Below are 22024 nucleotides of genomic sequence, written 5' to 3'. Positions count from 1 at the left end.
TCTCTCTCTCTCTCTCTCTCTGTCACTCTCCAACTGAAAGAAAATTTTCAAAGCTAATGAACAAGATATGCGTTTGGCTTCTTGACTAAAAAGTCTTGGCAAGGTCAACAATGATTTCAAATTCAGTTGGGCCTCTGCAGGCCTCAATCCAATGGCTCTTTGGTGGTTCTGAGAGAACCGTCCAGCTCCAATTACCTCCTTTTGCAGATGGAAGAAGAAGAGCCCAGGTCAGTGGCTTACCCACAATGCCAACTGGCAGTGGACCTGGCCTGAATGGTAACTCAATTCACTGTCATTTAAACTTTAGTCAAAATGGTTTATTTGGCAATTCCCTTTGTTGTTTTTTTAAAGTAGGTTCACTTTTAGATTAGGAAGTACTTTAATGTTATAACCTATAATGCAGTTGTTTTGAGAATAAAACTAGACTTAAGTTAGCTAGCAAGCCATATAAACCAGTTGGGAATGCATTCTGCTGTAGAGAATAGAACACATGGATGCTTTCTCTCCCATAAGAAGTCTGGCGCTGAGACTGGGTGGCTGCAGATACTCAGTGATGCTCTCGGGGACCAGGCTATTCCTATCTTTCTGTGCTGCCATCATTAGCAAGTTGGCTTCTGTCCTCCTGTTCTGTGCTCATGAAATGACCACAGAAACTTAAGACTTCATGTCCCAGTTCCAGGCAGGATACAAGAGGGACACACCTCTTGAAGGTGTTTTGCTTGGGTTCTGACCCTCATGAAGCTTTGCTGTTTCACATTGGAGGCACGGTATCCCCATCATCTACATCCCATATGCCATTACCATGTTATCTGACCTCACACTGAGCTGCAAGGGAATACCCCAAAGCAATTTCGGCTGAGCCCACTGTCACTGTGCACAGAAAATGTGGGATTCTTTTAGAAAGGAAGAAGTGGAAACGAATATTAACCAGGCAAGTAGCAGAGTCTCCCACACTAGAAACATTCAAAGATAGGAATGTGGTTTTTAATTTCCTTGTGTTGCTTTTTCAAAGGACAGACGATGCCAGGAGGGAGGTAGAAATAAGAGTATAAGGCCCTACAACTAAAGCCAAAGGAACCATGAATCCACACACAGGAGAAATGGAAGGGGAAAGGGTGGCAAAAGAAAGAGCAAGGGCCGGCCGAGTGGCTCAGTGGGTTAACAGCTCGCTCAAGAGTGAGAGCTCCGAGCAACAGTGGTTCGATGCCCGGCCCGAGCTGAGCTGCCGCTGAGCTGCCAACAGGTGGCAGGATGGCTCAACTGAAAAAGAAAAAAAGAAAAGAAAGAGCAAAATTTCTCACCACTGAGACTGTAAAGTCATGAGAACCAGAGTGGTACTGAATAAACTGATGAGAAGGTTCTAGAACCATGCATAGGTTCTTTAAGGCACAGAGATCTCAGATGAATAAACATGGTTTCTATGAATTCACAAGGATTAAAAGGGTGTTGGCTAGAAATGTTTGAGGTCTTTGGGTTAGGTGTGTCCTATCTTCCTTGTCTCTCAAGAGTTAAAGGAGATTCAGGAAGCGGGGTGGAGGAGGGAGCAGGGGGTCAGAATGTTCTAGCAATGGAATTACTGAAAAATAGCAAAGCTTCAGTTTCCTTCATTGTGTTATGCTCCATGGACCAGCTCTGGCTCTCGAAGATCAGATGTGGATAGTTTCGATAATTCTGGACTCTGGGCCTGGCAATGCCTTAGATACCTGGTGTGCATCATTTCACAGTGTGCTCAGAACCACACACTGGGCCAGCTATTATATGATGATCTCACTTTGTAAGAGAAGAGTGTGAGACCGAGAAGTTATAAAATCAACTGAGGCCACAAACACTGTAAATGGTGGAGTTGGGAGAATTAAATGAGTTAATATTCATAAAGCACTTGACTCAGTGCCTATAACAAAGGTGTTGAATAAATTATTATCATCTTTGATCCTTTGTATCCATTCATCAACCAACACAGTTTCACAGATTATGTGCTTATTAATATATACTACTACATACGTGCATACCGAATTGAGAACTTTAGGCAAATGTTTACTCAGGCGATCTTTTATCTTACTACTTCTGAGTCTTATTTCACAAACCTTTTTTTTCCTTGAATTTGCTAATTACATATTAATATTTTGTAACTTCCACATGTTAATAAATAGGCTGGAAAATTTTTCTGGGAATTTGAGCTTCAGAGATGGAAAGAATACTTACAGAAACGGTCAAAATATTTCTCAACAAACTTTGTGTGTGATAAAAGTTATGTTTTTGCTTCAGAGAGTGGGTGGGTAGTTACTGGGTTCTCAAAGAGGATGTGAGGGTGAATGAGTTGTTTTAAGACGTGACTGGTGTATCATCAACATTTCACAGTAACTATTACTGGATAACAGTGAAAACTGACAGATGGCATTCTTAAGATCAGAACTATTTGCCAAATGACAGGAACTAAGGGGATCAAGATAAAGTAAAGGCAAAAGAAGCAAAAACTAAGTTTCACTTAAATCCTCTCTCATTTATTAAAGAGAATGGAGTCCAGCCTCACGTACATACATATGTAAATGGCAGGTTGAGTACAAGGCATAAATACTGATTGACCAAGGCTCTGAATAACAGGTCTTAAAATAATATAAATAGTGCAAAGGAGATATCTATAGTTATAGCTATAGCTATATCTATATCTATCTATATATCTATATCTCCTTTGCACTATATATATTTAGATCTATCTATCTATCTATCTATCATCTATCTATCTATCTATCTATCTATCTATCTATCTATCTATCATCTGTCTGTCTATCTCTATCTCTCTATCATCTATCTATCTAGATAGGACCAAAGTAAACGTTTGTTAGCAATTTTACAGCTTTTAAAAAGCCTCACACAGGAATGAGTTAGTTCTGATACTGCTTGCAAATGTATGGAAATTGGACAATTAAGTAAATGAATGGTCGAGGGTGGGAGCCAGGCTTCCCACTCACTGTTCAAGTGGGAATTTACAGATAAGCAAGGAAAGAAGGTAAAACGATGCAGGGGGTGAAACACGAGAGTTGGAGACAAGATGAACTCATATTTGGCTTAATATTGATACAGATAATTAGCTACAGAATGCTGAATGTATAATACAGCATGAGTGTACACAAATATATTGCCTCATGCTGTCAGCCGAGAGGGCCTAAGGGCAAAGGCATTCCAGTAGAAAGGAGCACGCCTGGAGTCCAGGTCTCAGCTTTCAATATTATTCTCCAATAAAAGGAATCAGGGCTCCGTAGAGAAGTAGCTGATTGTAGGATGACTGGGGCAGAAAAATATACAAGATGAGTCCGGAGCATCTTGTTAAGAAGGGGGGTGGGGGTGGAGGAGTTACGTCAAATGAGCACAGGGACCAACGGAAAGAGCTCCCAATGGCCAAAGCTGGAATACTTGAATTTGAGCCGCCTCGGACATAAAGCAGTATTGGGTTATAACTCAAAGTATAAAGTAAACACCCATAAACCCAAATGATTGAATAAGTACATAAATAAATTGGTGGAAAAGAGACAAACCTCCTGTGCAGAAGAATTCTAAATAGTTTCTGTAGATCCTCTGCTTAGGGGAGGTGAAGGTTAACTGCCCACCCCCTTGCTATGGGCTATGCAGTGACTTCCTTCCAGGGGGTACAGTATGAATGGGGTAAAAAGTGTAACGTCTGCAGTGGAGAAACCTGACGCTGACCCCAGCTGGGTGGTCAAGGTCAACATCAACACTGATATATCACATGGATAATATGTGCCCTTGATATGAGATGATGAAAAGGGTGCTTTTCCTCTGTGGCCTTCCTTCTAAATGTACCATATGAACATAAGATGCGAATAACGGGAAACTCAGTGGGGGAGTATATGGGAACTCTCTGCACTATCCTCTCAATTTTTCTGTAAATCTAAAACTTAAAAAAAGTAAAGTCTACTTTAAAAAATGCTGAAGCCTCCATATAAAATTTCATGAAATAAGGACACCACTATTTGCATCCACATCAATATGCTGGCCTTCAAAAGGATGTCCATGAAATTATTGTAGTTGAAAAGAACTAGGGTTAAAAAGAGCATACTCATAACTTGGGCTTCTCTTCTCTGGCATCTATAATAACTAGACAAAGCTTGGTTTTAGATTTTGTTGGCAAGTCTCTTACCCTAATTTGTGTGATGTGTGGCATTGAAATTCTTTTAAAAACTTCAAGAATTTCAGAATCATCACGCATACATTGATTGATACTAAAGGAAATTCTTTGCTTTCCAAGTTTAACCTTGCCTTAGAAATGTAAACATAGCCATCCATAGCATTCAATTCCCTTTTGACAAATGAGGCATCTCAGGCCTGTTAAGGATTTCCGCATGGCCGATAACAAAGCCAGACTGGTCCACTGTAAGGCTCGGTGCCCCAGGAAAGTGTTACAATAGTCCACAAATTCTGAATCGTGGCTTCCTCACTAACCAACACAAGATCAGTTAAGTTCTAGGTGCCTTTAGTATTGCCTCTTTTTTATTGCATTATTACTCATATTCTTGCTTTTATCAATAGTGGACCTTTTTTGTTACCCCTATTTGTAATGGTTCCAAGATCAGTGGCAAGGTGTAATTATGAAAATAATGATTGTTAAATCTTCCCAGCTCAGGGGGTTCTCAGACTTCAGTGTGCTTCAGAGTCACCTGGGATGCTTCATCGGACTGGAGACCCCTCCTCCCTCCAGCCCCAGCCGGGGACCTGATCTAAGTGTGCTGGGATGGGCCTGAAAACAGACCTCCCCCGGGGGACTCTGATTCAGGTGGGTTATGGACCACACTTCGAGAGATGATGTTCAGAGCAGGGCTTCTCAAGCTTTAACATGTACTCGAATCACCCAGGGATCTTGTTAAAACGCAGTCTTTGATTGGACACGTGTAAGGTGGGACCGATGCTGCCTTTCTAACAAACTCCCAAGCGACTCCATTCAACTGTTCCTACAGGTAGCAAGGGTCTACTTAGGATAATCCCCTATAACTAGCATTACTGTTTTTTTGTTTTGTTTTGTTTTGTTTTAAGTTACAGATTATTGCATTATGAAACACTTTTTAGATGGCTTGTCTTTTTCTTTTGTGGTAAACAACACATAATAGCATTTACCATCTTAACCATTTTGAACTGTACAGGTCAGCAGCGTTAAGCACATTCACACAGTTGTGCAACCTGTCTCTTTTCATCTTGCAAAACTGAAACTCTCAACCCATTAAACAATCCCATTTCCCTCTCCTCTGATCCCCTGGCCACCAGCATTCTTTCTACTCTCTGTCCTGATGAATTTGACAAATCTAAGTACTTCATATGGCTTGCACTTTTTAAAAATTAAAATCAAACCTTTCATGCCTTCCTTCCATAAACCTGTGCCCTGTCCCGCGTATTTGTCACTTTGGCACCACCGTAAGGATGGAGGCCTTTTCACACATCCCTAAGAGCCAAGTTGGTCCTGTTTTGTCTTTTCCTTTCTTTAATCATTGAAGGTTTAAAAAGAAAAAAAAAAAGGAGGGGGGGGGGCATAGAAAGGATTTGAAGCCAGAGGGGAGAAAACAAGGCAATGAATGACTCAGGAGAATGTAGTGATTTCTGTATATGAAAAGGTGAGGCTAACAATGCCTTCTGGCCACAGAGGTTCATACAGGATGAGGGACCAGACTACAGATGAAAACGGAACACCTTGTGGTTTAATTTTAAGAGGTCATTTCTGCTATCACTTGGTGTTGCTGAACACTCCGTACCCACATCCATGAAGGATAAAAGAGAGCTGACACAGAGAGTCCCCACCCCAAGAGCACAGAGGTAGTCTTAAATTTCTAGCAGCCCCATTAAAAAAGTGAAAGGAAATGGGTAAAATGAATTTTAGTAATATAATTTCCTTAACCCAGTATGTCCTAAATTTTATCATTGCAACCTATAATCAATGTAAAAAAATTACTGCTGAGAGAGTCGAGATTCTTTTCCCCTCCAGACCAACTCTTTGCTCTCTGGAGTGTATTTTATAGTTACAGCACGTGAGTTTGGACTAGCTACATGTCAAGTGCTTGGGTGGTGAGCAAGAGGCCGCCATTGGGCAGCACTAGCTTAATATCAAATTTTAAAGATCAGGAATATCTTTCAAGGAGAGGAGAGTTGAATATGGACAAGGTTATGGGGGGAAGTTTGAATCCAAAGATGCAGGCCTACACAGAGAAATCGATAGCACGTTTGAATACCCTGAGGAGATTGTATGCACAGTTCTATCTGCTATCAGAACACCATCCATTGTAATCATTGAGAGGAATAGCACTGGCTTTCAAACAGCCCTTCTTCCCCCATTTCTCTATTTGCAGATCTCATATTACAATTTGTATTTACAGGTGTGTGATTAATTTGGATGCGGAAATTTAAGGAAGGTCTCCTTTAGACCTACACCTACTTGTCTTTAGCCTAGTTCAGTCTTCGACATTCTGAGATGAGCTGAAAGGCAGATATGGTAGGGCTATCATCCTAAATTCTCTCTTTTGTCTCTTGGAAATGTCAGTATCCTCACTGGCTGCTTCCTTTTAACAGTTTTTCTTTCTTTCTGAGTTATTAAAAAATTCATAACTTGATAGAATTTAAAGACGCCAATTAATGAGGGTTATGCATGGGGCTTTTAAAAAGCCACATAATTGCTAACAAAATACCCATCAAGGCTGATGCACAGTGAGGCAAGAGAACCACCAGTTATTACCAAAGCCATAAATTATACAGAGGAGTAAAAATTCACAGCAGGTCTATTTCCACATATTAGACCCAGAACCCCATGTGTGAGGTAGGCTATCATCAAGGAAGGAAGAGGCACTTTCACAGATAAACGTCTCAAGAGAGTTGTGGATCTCCACTTGCAAGCTCCTAACTGTTCTCTCCAACTCATTACCATCTAACCTTGCTCCAACAATCTTTTGCAACTCTTCTTTCAAGGTCAATAGCAACAAAAGCATTAGTCTCTTCTCAGCCCTCATGTTCACTGTTCCCTCTGCCATTAACACTTTCTTCCTTTTTTTAAAAAAAATTACATATTTATTTTTTTCAGTTACAGTTGACATTCCATATTATTTTATATGAGTTTCAGGTATACAGCATAGTGGTTAGACATTTATGTAATTAATGCCATGATCTCCATTAGTCTGGTACCCACCTGGCACTAGACATAGATTTTACTTATTATATGTGGACTTGAAACAAAATAAATGAACAAAACAGAAACAGACTCAAAGATACAGAGAACAAACTGACAGTTGCCAGTGAGGAGAAAAAGGGAGAAGGAGGGTGAAAAAGGTGAAGGCATTAAGAAATACAAACTGGTAGTCACAAAATAGTCACAGGGTTCATGGAAAGTACGCACAGAAACTATAGTCAATGAGGTCACTGCCTTCCTTAAATTCAGTCTTCTCCTCTAGTTTTCCACCAACTGAGATGACACTTGTTCTCCCACGCACTCTCGGTCTTAAACGAATCGTTCTTGCCCTCTCACTGACTTATCTTTTAATCATTTTGATTATAAAGTAAGACTACCCTCTACCCTCTGCGCTTACTTTCTCACTCGGCTACATCACCCACGCCGAAGGATTTAACACCCGCCTCTTCCCTCAGTGTTGAGCTGGCAGTTGATATTTCCACTCCTTTGCTGGACTGGACACACACTTAAGAAAGTATTGTTTTTAGCAAACATACTAGATAAGAATTAAGAGCCCACTGACCAGCAAATCCTGGAACTGTACCTAAAGAACAATAAGCAATTGCTCCTTGGGTCACAAATCTATCTTATGTGGAAGCCAAGTGAAGGAAAAGAACCAACAGTCACCATTTTGGGGGAGCCCCAAATTCCAATTGGTTGTCAAACCCAGATCCCCTTTCCCACTGGGCTCTGCTTTTATTTTCTCAATAAATACCTATCACTCATGCATGTCCCCATCCCCGTAAGCGATACCGCGGCTCCACTCAAAACTATCCATACTCCTGAAGTTGGACCTCACTCAGATCATGTCACATGTAGACATGTTCTGAAATTCTGAAGTCCAGTAAACCACTTCCTGAGAAGAAACTGTACCTTCTAGCTCTCCCCTCTCCTTTTCATCGACTACAACTACTTATCATGACCCTACATACCCTACAACCTCACTCGCGAGGTTGGCAGAAGTGGTCTCACCACCTTCATTCCATTTCCTGTGCTTATAACGAGCTACCATGCCCTGCTCATGATGCCCAGACGCAGCTGTTGCAGCCAACCCCTCTCCTGATCCCCAGCTGCCACCCTGTGCACTCTGAGAGCTTATTAAATGTCGTTCCTGGATTCTCTCGTGCACAGCCTAGACTAGAAATGTCTAGCTCAGGAGACAATGGCGTTGTCTCCTAAAAATCAGAGGAATAAATGTGATTCTGTATTTCAGGGGGTTTCCAGCTTAAAACTTCTCAGGAAAAAAGAATTCGTATCCTAAAAAGATGCAAAACTATGTAAGGCAAAAGGAAGTTGTCAGAGAATGAAAAAGACAAAACTACATCACGGTATTTAACAAAAGAGCTAGCCAGCCAGGAGATCATTTTGATATGGTATTTGGAATTCAGCACAACCTTTTACTGGTATTAAAACATCGCTCTCCATTCCTAAAGCTTTGTTACAACAGAAAAAAGGATTCGAGTTCTGTCATTGTACCTGCAACATTATCTAGGAAGAGGGACACAATATCTAATAGAATAAAAAATATAATGCGTATCCACAATTCATCAAGCTCTTCAATAAAAATGTTTTAGAAATTAACCAGCTCCACTTTGAGTTGTGTTTCAAAAACTATGTTATCTTTTCAATGGGGAGGGATCCCAGCTAAATGAGGCGCTCTCCCTGTTACCACTCCACTGTGGACTTAGAAATTGCCACTCAAATTTGTAAACGGAGCTTAGTTTCATTATTGTAAACCAACTTGCCAGGGGTTACCACTCCTGAGAGAGCTGAAAGAATTAAATTTCTGGACTTCTAAGGAAGGGGATTTGGGGCAGGAAATTACTACATTAAGGCTTCCAAAAGGTACTACCACAAACTATTTAGTAGCAAATTCCCTCCAGAAAATTCTGATCCCACTTTTCTAATCTGGTGTGGTAGGGTGGCTTCTAGGTCAGACCCAACTGAGTTATCTGTCTACACTTGCTGATAGCCACAAGTCAAAGCTAAGAAATTACTGTGAATCTCTCTGTAGTAATGAAACAGAAAGCCCACATTATAATAAATAATGGACTTGATAATAAAGAAGATATTGGAAATCTGTTTAAAGATAACTTTAAAACCCTAGGAAAATCTGAAGTCTGTTCAGAGCCTTCCTCAATACGTATTAAAACTATTTCTGTATTGACAAAATCCCGTGTCATACAACAGAATGAAAACACAGCTACTCTTGAACCTAGTAATTTTCTTTTATCACTGCAACTTCAATCATGGATGTCAATGAAAATTTCTGTTCACTTTGCTACTTTTCTGCTTGACTGGATTTTATAATGAAAACGTCTGTTCCTTTCCGGCAGAGCACAAGGGTCCTTCAAATTTTCCACACCAGGCAAAGAGTGAATGTATTTGTTTAGATGCAAAAGCATTCAAATGTGTCACTACAAGCTACAGTGCATTTATGGATGCTGCAGTTTACAATTCTCTTCATCAATAAAACAAAAGGCGTCCAAATAAGGTGCATTTAGGCTGCAAGCATCTTAAGAGTGGTCCTTCCTCTCTGAACAAAGTAAGCTCCGCCCTCATTTCCTGCCCCCCCCCCAGAAAGCAGGGGGCTCTGCCAATGCCCATCCCATTAACCTAAGTGCCTACCAAATTCACTGAACAAACTCCATCTTCAGCTGACCTTTCCAGGGAGCAAATATTTTGAAGACTAAGAATCCCAGGCATGCATTAGATGAGCCTTTAAATAAAACTAAATCCCAACTAGTTTTTCAAAAGTTAAGGCCCTGTTGCCCATAGAAGGCACACAAAAAGTGTTTGCAGAAGGCACACTCTTATTTTAGATTTAACATATATAAATGAGGAAATTGCGTGTGATTAAGGCTTATCATTACAGGGGGTAATTCTAGAGTAGCCTCCCATTCCAAATAATACAGTTTCTGTCTTTTACCCCGAATTATCAAGATGACCTAAATGTAGATTAGAGGAAAACTATACTTAGGGACTCAGTTGTGTTAACCTAGAAATACTGTAATTTGGGGAAAATGCTGAGGAAAGGCTTTGATTTTTGGTAAGAATACCTGGCTATCGGAATCATCTAAGAAAAAGTGTGATTTGCTATTTTTCTGGCCAAAAACAGACTTTCTAATAATGCAATCAGGCTATCAGGCCATGGGATGTTCATTATGTAAGCTGAAGGTGACCCATTTAATGGTTTGATGAAGTGTTTCCTCAAGGTCGCCCAAAAGGAAGGCATGTCTGCCTCTCTCCCCGTGAAAAGAAGCAAAAGGCCATTTCCCTCATGTGACCTGACACCCTTCCCACTCATGCCATTACATGGCAATTCCAGATGTTTCATGAGAGTCAGCAGAGAGAAAAACAGAAGCAGCAGTGTGATTATGGTGTGGGGAGAAGGCAGTGGTCAGCAGGCTCAGAGAGCACTGAGAAGTTAAGGAAGACAGAAACATGTCCGATGGATTTGACAATGTAGCAAAGAGCTCAGTCATTGGAGCTGAAGGGATGGATGTCTGATCGCAGCTGGCTGTGCAGAGAGCTGGAGGTGAGAAAGATAAAATAGGAATGGCTGACTACCATGTCAAGAAGCACAGCTGTGAATGGGTAGAGCAACAGTGGAAGTTAAGGGTCAAGTGACTGATGTGAGTGTCAACGGGTCTCTGAGGCACAGAGAAATATGAGGAGGCTAAAAATTACATGTAAAATGAAATACAGGGTCTACTGACCAAAGGTCTTGATGATGCCAGAGATGAGATACAATGAGGTCACAGAACGTACTGAAGAAAATATGTGTATTGGCACCCATGAGTCTAGACTCAGTTGAGAATTTTGACTAGGACAAAGGTGGAAAAGAAAAATGAGCTCAAATTATTTAAATGGCAAAACAGAATGTCTAGGCGTACTGAACATGAGCCTATTATATAAAATATGCTTAGAGAATACTGAATATCATAAGCCTCTGTCTGACAATTAATTCCAAGATTTCAATAAAGAAGAAAGAGTCATATGTCCTCCTCATAAGAATTCCCTAACCCAGAGCTGATAAAGATACCACACAATCAAGAAGGGGTCTTCAGTGACAGGCAAACCTTTGAGAAATAAAGAAAAACAAGACGGTACCGTGTTCTGGCAAAGAAGTGAACACTGAAGGGGAAGATGGAGGGGGCTCCAACTGGGTGACATTTTTGCCAATACATGTACCTCATCAATAAATCAATAGGATGGCCCCCAAACTGAATGCCCTAAAAAGATTTAAACCTCTAGAATAAGAGTAAAACCTACTCATCAAGCACCTAGTGAACACCACATTCATCTTATCATTTAATAAAGGCATTTAAATATGACAGGAATTAATGGTTAGCTACATAAATATTACCCTAATGCATAAGGTACAACATAAGAATCTGAAGTAAGTTTCTAAACTCCATTACCACTATAAATAATATTTAGAAGGGAATGCCTGTGAAAACAATCCTTTATCATTAGAATTAAAAGCTAAGGATAATGAAACTATAATAAACTAATCAAATGGTATGTTTTACCTCTAAATACAGATGCCTCTGGTATATACCGGCTTTAAACTAGACACACACATGTATGGTTGGTTAGATCCTATTTCCTAGAGAAAAGAGTTTAATTTTCTTTTATCCAGATCCAAAACACCCTGGATTTCTTCCTAATCGAGATTCCTGTTGCTTCTTGGTTGTTAAGTGAAATCTGCCCTCCCTCTCTTGATCGATACTGGCATACACAAATGCCATTTATGGCATTCAGAGATGCTTTTAGGGACGTGAAATTGCTGCTTTATGACCTTTGTCTTCCTACTATTTAGGCTATTCCTTCTTTTAATTTTCCTTCCTTTTTACAATATTCAGCTAAGGCCTCCATTCATTCATTCGACACGCACTTACTAAGTATCTACTACGTGCCATGACAGCCTCAAAGCTCTGGGGATATTTCAGTGAATGAAACAAAAGTCCCAATTTTCACAGATCTTACTTTTCGGGCAAAAAAAAAAAAAAATCCAATATTCCAGGCACTGCAGGAAAGCATTCTTGGTGTTCAACACCATGTCCTGTTTAATCCCAGTACAGCGCTCCAATTATTTTCTCCCCTCCTCAGGCCCTCAGACCCACTAATTGTAAAACTTCCTGCCAACCTATTACCCTCTTAAGGGTTTGCTATTAAAATTCAAAGATGATGAGGAGCTATATTGCCAGGTTACTACAGTTTATGGAAATGTTACTCCAGAGTATATGCAGTTCTTTTCTCTAATCCAGCTGTACCATCTATGAAAAGAAATGCCACAATGAAAGGATTTATCCTCATACACAGAAAATACCCTGTAACAAGGACGAAGAAAGTGGGTACGTATGTCTTAAATTTGATTTTAGCACATTAGTGACATGTTCATGAAAAATAAAACCAGGGCCGGCCGAGTGGCGCGATGGTTAAGAACTCGCTTGGGATGCCAGAGGGCCCCGGTTCGGATCCCACATATGAGGGCCAGTGACACTGCCCTCTACAGCTAAGATGCTGAACAACAGCTCAACCTGGAGCTGGGCTGCCCTGAGTCGCCGGCGACGGCGTGGGCTGCAGTCCCTGTGGCAGTGGATTGCCATGGGCTACCGTGTGTAGCCAGCAGCCAGCGTGAGCGGCCAGCAGCCGCAGTGAGCGGCCGTCCAGAAGCCGGCGACTGATCTGCCTCTCCAGAGAAGAGTGCAATGATGGTGCCAACTTGGGCCAGTGAAGCAGCGTCCTCCACAACTAGATTGAAGAACAAAACGACAGCAACTTGTCTGTTCCCCTTCCCCCAATTCCCCAGCACTGTTCCCCCCCCAATTCCCCAATAAAAATCTTTAAAAAAAAAAAAAAAAAGAAAAAGAAAACCATACTGAACACATTCAGTTATTTTTCTGGACACCACATAAAAGAAACAAGTGAATTTAAGTCCTTCCAAATAAAAAATGTGATTCTAATACTACTCTAAATTTACATAATCAATCATGCTAGTTCTATTTTAATTTTCCAACATTATGTACCAGTACGAACCACTGTCCCCGGGTCATCCCATACGTACTTTCTAATTCATATCTTTTCATTTTCTCTGTATGTCTTAGGATCCGTATCATGTGTCTCTTTGAAGAAGCTTCCACCGTACGCTGCAGCTCACACTACCATCTTCCCACTCCTAGTCTTACATCAATCCCACATCTTACTTACCATCTGGTGATAAAGTGGATTATTAATTAGGGCTGGAAATTTAAACAGATATGTGGTTAGAGGAGCCTCGTTTTAATCATGTTGAGTGTGGGTCCCTGAACAAACACCTCTCACTAAATTAGCAAAAGAAGATTAGCATGTTCCCAGAGGAACAAACATCAGAACTACAAACCTCTGCAACATTGAAAAGAGTGAAACTCTGCCCTCAATTTTGTGAAATAGGTACAACGGTAACTTTGTATACGTATAGTCAGAAATTATCCTGAAGAAAAAGCAAATATCATGTAAAGTCGATCTATAATACACAGAAAGCTCAGCTCTATTAAATCACAGTTTAGCTTTATCCAGCTCAATAAGGACACCCCTTCAGCAGCAATTGGACTTGCAAATTCAATTTTAAAAGAAATTTTCTAGATTAAAAAAAAAATGCCTGGAAGCCTTAAATTCAACTTTTTTCTAAAGACCTGATAAATTTCTCCGCAGCAAGAAGAGGTAATAAAAATCATTCATTGCTATCTCATTTAGCTGTCTCTTCTGTATATAGCACCACATTCCTAAACTTAAACAGCTATTCCTTGATTTTTCCACTTTAGGTCTTCCTAGTATGGAAAATAAAATTTCACATTTCACCCCGCCTCCTTCCCTCCCCTTCCCACCATTGGTCCAGTATAATTTTATTGTGTATCTGGTATTTGCATCATGACTAGGCCAATATTGCTCAGACCTGGGCAATGACGGAGTATTTCTTTTTATCTTGTAACTTTTTTCCCCCTAAAGTTAGTACTTGCCTCATTCTAAAATTTGCTTCCTTTTCTACGCATCCATAATCACTGCACCTTTCCCAAATTCTGCAAGAGCACTCTACAGTCAGCCTAAGTACAGGCAAAGCCATCAGGTAATAATGCATCAGAGCCATTTATTTCCTGGAGACGGTCCTCCTGGGACCCGCACGGTTCTCCTCTAATCTGGACTGGCTGCTCTCCAGGCTGCTGCACAGCTGTTGCCGTGGGACTTCCCTTCACCCTTGGGCTTCAAAGCTAAAGCCTGAGACTCATCTGACAGGAAAAACAAAACAACAACAAAAACAAAAACAAAACAAAACAAAAAACACCCCAGACTCCTGGGACACGTCACCAGCAAGAACTGAAGTTTATCAAGGGAACTGGAAGAGAGGGAAAGTTTAATGAAGTCTCTCAGTGACTGCTGTGTTAGAAGAAGGGGAACAGAATTTATCTCTAGACTTGACAGTAAAAGCAATATCGAGGCTGTTCTGCATCAAATACTAAAACGTGAACATTTCATAACATCCTTTGATATTGAAATTGAAATACAACTTAAGTTATGCTTTAGATTCAGTGTCATCTTTATGACACTTCTTACATTCATGATGTTTTTTTGTGCATCCTTTTTTCCTCAGTGCATTTTAGTCAATCCTTTTATTAAGTAAATTATTCTTTTTGAAATGTACTGACTTGAGAAAAATTATTTTCCCTAACTTCAGTATTCTTAAATAATTAACTCTTTGCTTCATAATAAACAGTTTCACTTTATTAAGTATTATCTGCTGGTATTATAAGGATATGCTGGGGTTGTCCGAGTGGCTCAGTTAATTAAGAGCACAAGCTCTGAGCAATAGGGTAGCCAGATTGATTCCCACATGGGCCAGTGAGCTGCGCCTGAGCTGAGCTGCCGCTGAGCTGCCAACAGGTGACAGGATGGCTCAGCTGGTGAGAGCACATGCTCCTAACAACAAGGTTGCAGGTTTGACTCCTGCACAGGATGGTGGGCTATGCCCACCCGCAACTAAGATTGAACATGGCACCTTGAGCTGAGCGGCTGCGAGCTGCTGATGGGTGGCTGGATGGCGACTGGACTTGGAGCTGACCTAGTTGCACCCTCTACAACTAAGATTGAAGGACAACAACTTGGCTGTTCCCCTTCCCCAATTCCCCAACACTGTTTCCCTTCGCCAATTCCCTAATACAATCTTTAAAAATATATATATAAGGATATGCTGTACCTAAATCAAAATAGTAAAAGTGAAAAATTTTAAGTCCCCAAAAAACTTTTTCTTAGTTTTTTTCCAAAGAAAGAAACATATCAAAAATTTCCTGTATTATGTGATGGTATTAAAATATGCCTAATATATTTTACATGTTATTTACAATAACTTCTTAAATGTAGTTCACTAATTAAAATATAATGACAACAAGGGTTTCATGACAAAAGCCCAAGTTAATTCAGTGAATTGCATTTTTTATGTGGGGTTTAAGCCGCTCGTCTGCCCCAAGAACCGTATTAACAGTTGTCTATACAAATGTACATTTTTCCCTTACATTTTATATTCTTCATCTGGTTATAATTATTCATGTGGCATAAAACTCAAAGCCCTAAATCCCCAAAAATGTTGCACAGCTTTCATCATACACAAACTGAATTATCTACTATAGCCCATTGGAAAATTATTTACTAACTAGAACTATAAACAAAATCAAGACAGGATCTCAAGTGTGTTCCTTGTTTTGGAAAGATAGCATGATGAGAATTTAGTTCTAAAGACAAAAGGCAAAATCTGTAGGAAGTAATGGCCAGTAACATATCACCCGAAAAAGGTGCATAGAAGTTGCCAGACTAAAACAGGAACTTTGATGAAAGTCAATTACTTTCTTGATTCCCCACCATACTCACTTATGATCATTTACATCAGGAAAAGAGAAAAGTCCAAGACAAAAGACACAGCTTGAGGTTAGCTGCACGTTATGTCTTCATATTAAACTGATGTTAAAACAGCAAGCTAATGATTTCCAAGATTGAAAATTAATGTGTATTCATTGCATTCAGCTGATATGTTATTAAACCTAAAGGCATTTCCAACTTTTGTTAATAAAGCGGATGACAGTGTGACCATGTGGAATGAAATCTAAGTTACATGTGCTTTTCATGAGTTCAGGTAACAGTAAATATGGAGGCCATAACTCACTTGGATAAATAGCCTATAATAATCTCAATTTTTAAAATTTTTGTATTTGTTTCTCTTGGTGAAAGCCACTATACATATACAATCAGTTGTCCAACTCAAACAGTGATGGTATTTCATATAAAAATGGCAAAACATGAATAACCAGAACAGCAGTAATTCCTGAATTTCTACTCACCTTTTTTAATGATTGAATTATTAGCATAAAAAAAGACCGACCCTCAAAAATTCTAACGTTAGTTGCCAAATAGCAAAAGTTAAGGACCATGGGTACACACAAAAGAGATATATATTCAATACCAGCCTGAGAATAAGATATAAATTAAGATATAAATTTAAATTCAAAATAAAATAGTGTCTGTTATCAATAAAAACAGCAATACTTTTTAAACACTACTACCCTATTCTGACCAATGACCTCTTCTTTCTGAAAACAATGAACCAGGTTCCATACATATCCTTCAAGGTCATACCTTCAGGACCATGCTCACCCTTTGTCTAAATACCTAAAATTTAGACAGTCTCCTTTCTTGCCCCAGTCCTTGAAACCTTGGCTCAGATGCTACTTCCTGCTAAGTTTTCCTTAAATTCCTCAGCTAGAATTTCTCCTTGCCCACTCCTACACTACAGGCTGAAAGAGGGGGGAGCATGTTTCACCTATCTCCACGGTCGCACACATAGGTAGTCAATCAAAACTGACACAATGAATAAGTTATCAGTCATTTCATAGCATTTATTTCTCTGTGAACAGTCAATCATTTCCCAAGATGAAATTTTAGAGAAAAAAAGTTATTTTAAATAGTCCCTTCATTACTAACAAATATTAGAAATTATGGGGTTTTTTTTACTCATTATCAATAATAAAAAAACATAGTTAAATATAGATGTATCTGTAAACTTACAAGTCAGTAAGTTTACAGATACATCTACAAGGATGTATCGTGTAAGGATCACAAGTCAGTACTAAAAATGTCCTCTATGTTTTCATATGTAAATAAGTAGCGCATTTATTTTATTAAAGCAACTAGAAGATTTGCAGCTAATAAATGGTTATAAAAAAAGAAATGAATGCAAAGGTGTCTACCATGATGTTTATCATAGCATCATTTATAATGAAGGGGACCAAAAGTTTTGCCTTTTGGGATACGGATTTTTAAGCTGGTTATTAAGAAAAGACTCAGAAAGAATATTTGACCCTCCCCCCTTTCCTGCCTAAGAGATTCAGAAAGACCTACTCCAGGAAGGAAATCAGGAAGTTCACCTTAGAAACATAATTTGATTTGAGAAGGGTGGATGGCAGGGCATCAAACAGGGGCCTGTTTACTAGATTACCCCTTGTCTCACTGTTTCTGAGTTGCCTAGCAAAAATTTACCTGCCACATATGGTCCACTCTTCAACTATCGTGAATCACCCATTCGCTGTTTTGAAATCCACCCACCTTTTCTGTTTCGTCCAAAATGACATACACGTATATGCCCAATTTAACCTCAATGTCTTTTGAATTTTCATGGTTATGTGAGTTCCCCATGTGCATGCATTACAATTTGATTTCCTCCTGTTCATCTGTCTCTGGTAATTTGATTATTAGCCCAGCTAGAAGAACTTAGAAGGTGGGAGGAGTGGTATTATTTTTAGCCCCCACAATAACCACGACCACAACGAAATAAAGGAAACTGTGTAAATAACCAAAAATAAGAGATAAACACATTATAGTGTCTGGTGTAATACTAATTTAAAAACTGTGTTTTCCAAGAATGTTTAATTTCATAAATAAACTATTATAAAAATGTTAGGTGGAAAAAAAAGTAGGTCACAATAGGAAATAAGAATTATATACCATAACGTTAAAATAATAAAAACAAAAATATGTGGAAAAATATAGGCAGAAAGGAAGCCAAATGATTTGGGTTGTTTCTTGGTAGTGGTTACATTTTCTAAACATCCTACAATGAGCATGTATTGCTTTTGTAATCAGGCAGATTTTTTTTAAGCACAGCATTGCAATTCTTAGCATGTTCTACAAATGAGATGCCCATTAATCTCACTATTCACTTTTCAGTGTATAATGTTACTGAGGAGCACTGGAACATTGTAATATCAAGTAAACTGAGATTCCTTTTTTTATGCCTATCATCTGGGACCTGTATAGATGAATTTTGTATTTTAATAAAACTCTGACAACAGGGAACACCCATATGGCATAACAGCAAATTTTCAAAAAGTGTTGTTTTTCTTCAAAATGACTCATATTACTTAATGACTCTTGAATCTATCTCCAGCAAAAAAAAAAAAAAAAAAAAAAAAAAAACAAAATTAAACAATTAACTAAGTAAATCATTCATGCCATCATAACTCTTATCCCAGACAACACACACGTTGTTAAAAGTCCCAGAAAGAAGACANTGCCTATCATCTGGGACCTGTATAGATGAATTTTGTATTTTAATAAAACTCTGACAACAGGGAACACCCATATGGCATAACAGCAAATTTTCAAATAGACTTATTGGAGTTATCACTTTGTTAGGTATATAAATGTCTAATCACTATGTCATTTTGTACAAAAAAAAAAAAAAAAAAGACAAAATTAAACAATTAACTAAGTAAATCATTCATGCCATCATAACTCTTATCCCAGACAACACACACGTTGTTAAAAGTCCCAGAAAGAAGACATATAATAGCAGGTACAATAATTAAAATGAAAAGATGAAACTAAACTGGAATTGGAGCCAAACAAAAACCACTAAAGTTTTCTTTTCAAAATTAGATTTATGGAAAAAAAAAATCTTTTCAAATTTAGAAAGCAAGTCAAGCTGAAGACAATTAATTGGGGCCAACGGGAAGCTGGGAGAAGGTGGAAGGAGGTTTACTCACTGGGGTCTTGATGGAGGACCCACCTGGAAGGAAGTAATTTCTATAGGTTTTCCTGCTTAACCAAGTGGAAGGGAGCTTCACTTTCAGTCTTTCCCCACCCAGAAGGAATCGAAGTAAGAGAAATGCAATTTCTTCCCATTCAACAATCCACTCTGAAACCAATGTAGCTCCCAGGTGCAAATTTTGAAAAGAAAAACAAAAACGAGCAAGACTCAGGATCTTTCTGAAAAATTCGTGATGATTAATGCTGCTTACATTTGGTTGAAAATAAGACTGGTGACGTTTTCTTTTAATGTTTTTAAAAATAAAATATATTCTCCCATAAGAGGTTATTCTTACTGTATAAAGCTCATAAGGCACAACTACCAACAGATAAAAACAACGAGCATTCTATGTGCCCTTTCAAGCGTTTTGACTTGTTTTTCAACTATCACTATCAGATGACGAATACGGAATTTTTACATACTAATTACACAGTCCATCTTTTTCTGATGACCAAAGCTACTTGTTTGTTATAGAAATTAGTAGAAATATGCTTAAGGAAAATCAAAATCACCTGTAATCCCACTGTTTGGAGATAAACACTGGTACGATTTCTTTTCCATGCCTATTTTCTTTTACAGAGCTGAGAATCAGGCTCTATATACTGGTTTTGAAGTATGACTAATTTGGAATATTCAAAGGTCCCACGTGGAAGACAACATAAAAATCTGGTGATTAGCTATCCCTGATGGAAGAAATGTCCAGGATTTCTGATCATTCCTTACGAGAGCACGACACAGACAACTTTAAAAACACAGAACATTCAAGAAGTTGTATCCCTGTGGTGTGTAGAAGCCAGGCTCATCAAGCATCATTCCCATGGTTTGTATGTGAAACCCCAGCACAGGTGTCTCCTAGGACTTCCTAAGTGGTGGGACCCACAGAGCGTAGAGATCCATGGAGACCGGAAGAGCCATAGGTAGAGGCACTATCACACTGGATTACTGTGCGGGCACATCAGGGCATTTACAAGATCCTGAAAGACTACAATAAAAATATTCTCCTATCCCCACCCCCATTCTTAAAATTAGGTGAAGGCTTATGTAACATTCTTGAACACTGTTCTGCTGTATGAGTGCCTCAAGAGAACTGCTGTTCGGCATAAATCCAAAAAACTACTCTGGTACAATATCTGTCAGAATACCCAAATACACCCTTTTCACAGTAAAGAAGATTAAGAAAGTGCATCTAATTCACACAAAAGCAGCCACCAGAAAACAAGGTATGCTTGTTCCTAAAATTTCATTAAAACATATAATTCAAAGTTAAGATGACCTGAATACCTTCAATTTCTCATCTGACCATATCTGAATAGTTTCGTGGTCATTATTACTTTTATATATATATATATATATATATATATATATATATATATATATATATATATATATATATATATAAAATGAAATAAAATGACATTTAAGATAGTAATTCTTCAACTTCTAATTCTTTTGGGTTAATCTGAACATTAACCCGACTTTGCACCCCATAAATCAACAGTAATTTATCTTACATAATGCACCTTGCCTATACTGGACAGAGGTAAGCACAGAAGGGTGTCCATTTCAATACTGGATCTATGACACCATGAAGAGTGGTCATTCAAATGGAAAACGGTTCAAATTTTTGCAAAGAAAATATTCTCCTTGAGTAATGCTAATGATATGCTTGAATCCCACATGGAATAATTAATAAAATGCTCATATGGTTAAGATAGATCTTATACGCTGGGTCTAGAGGCACAATCAAAAAGCAAAGGGTGAAATGAGAAAGAAAGTCAACTCACTCTCAAGGGAAATCACTCCATGGGAAGAAAATGGCAATAGCAACATAATAATACCCTTTTCTCCATCGAGGTAAGGAATGCAAGATATTGTACAGCAAGTATGCCCGGGCAAATACATGGATTAGACAAAAAGAATCCAGGGCAACATTGGATCCTACATCTGACAGAAAGGTCAGGAAAATTGCACGCTAGACATAACAGGCGTTTTTCTCTCTTCAAGCTCTGTTGTGAATTTTAATATGCTTCATGTTTAAGACAATTTTGATTTTGTTTTTAGGTAGCACCTTTCTGAGAATTAACTTCAGTTAATCTCTTTTGTCTAAAGGACATGTTTGGATACAACCAGAGAGTTTAGAAGACACTTATGCTTATGCTAAACAGTCATTCTTTGTTCAAGCAGCAAGTAACACATCAGACTGTTGCCTATTACAACCGCTAATATGAAAAATATTACCGCATAGAGATTTATCTTGTTCCAGGGTCACGGTTGTCTCCTTTATAAACACAACATCTGTTGTTGAGTTTTTACAAGTGTTATTTATTGCTTCTAACTCACAGCCTTTTCTTTATGATTTGGTTTTGTAAATCAGGTGGATATTTGCTCAAAGCCAACTTTGTGTTAATACTTTGTACACTAGATTAAGAATCAAAAGATCTTGGACGCTGGTCCCGATTCTACCACTAACAAGCTGTGTGAGTTACAGGAAGAGTTTCAATCTCACTGGCTCTCAATATTTGTGCCTGTGAAGTGAGGCTACTCAGGATGAAGTTTCCCTCCATGCGGCATAACACACAGTTCATCATAATAAAAATAAATATTTTGACAGTTAATCATAGCATTTTCATAAAATCTTCTGATTTCATATTTGGATCTGAAGACATCTTACACATTTCTTGTTCCTTTTCACA

General features: G+C 38.7%; 1 protein-coding gene across 1 annotated transcript in view; it reads right to left on the bottom strand.

Annotated features, from left to right (window-relative positions):
- Positions 1-22024, bottom strand: part of APP (amyloid beta precursor protein) — a 198856-nt gene that overhangs the window by 153520 nt on the left and 23312 nt on the right. The window contains exons 6-7 of the mRNA XM_019662036.1: positions 19733-19752; positions 13993-14000 (exon numbers count right to left, since the gene is read on the bottom strand). Of these exons, the coding sequence (XP_019517581.1) occupies positions 13993-14000; positions 19733-19752 (28 nt within the window). The remainder of the gene's footprint in view (positions 1-13992; positions 14001-19732; positions 19753-22024) is intronic.

This window comes from Hipposideros armiger, unplaced genomic scaffold, assembly GCF_001890085.2.
Source record: "Hipposideros armiger isolate ML-2016 unplaced genomic scaffold, ASM189008v1 scaffold_363, whole genome shotgun sequence".
Taxonomy (NCBI): domain Eukaryota; kingdom Metazoa; phylum Chordata; class Mammalia; order Chiroptera; family Hipposideridae; genus Hipposideros; species Hipposideros armiger.
This window is presented reverse-complemented; position numbering and strand designations above follow the sequence as displayed.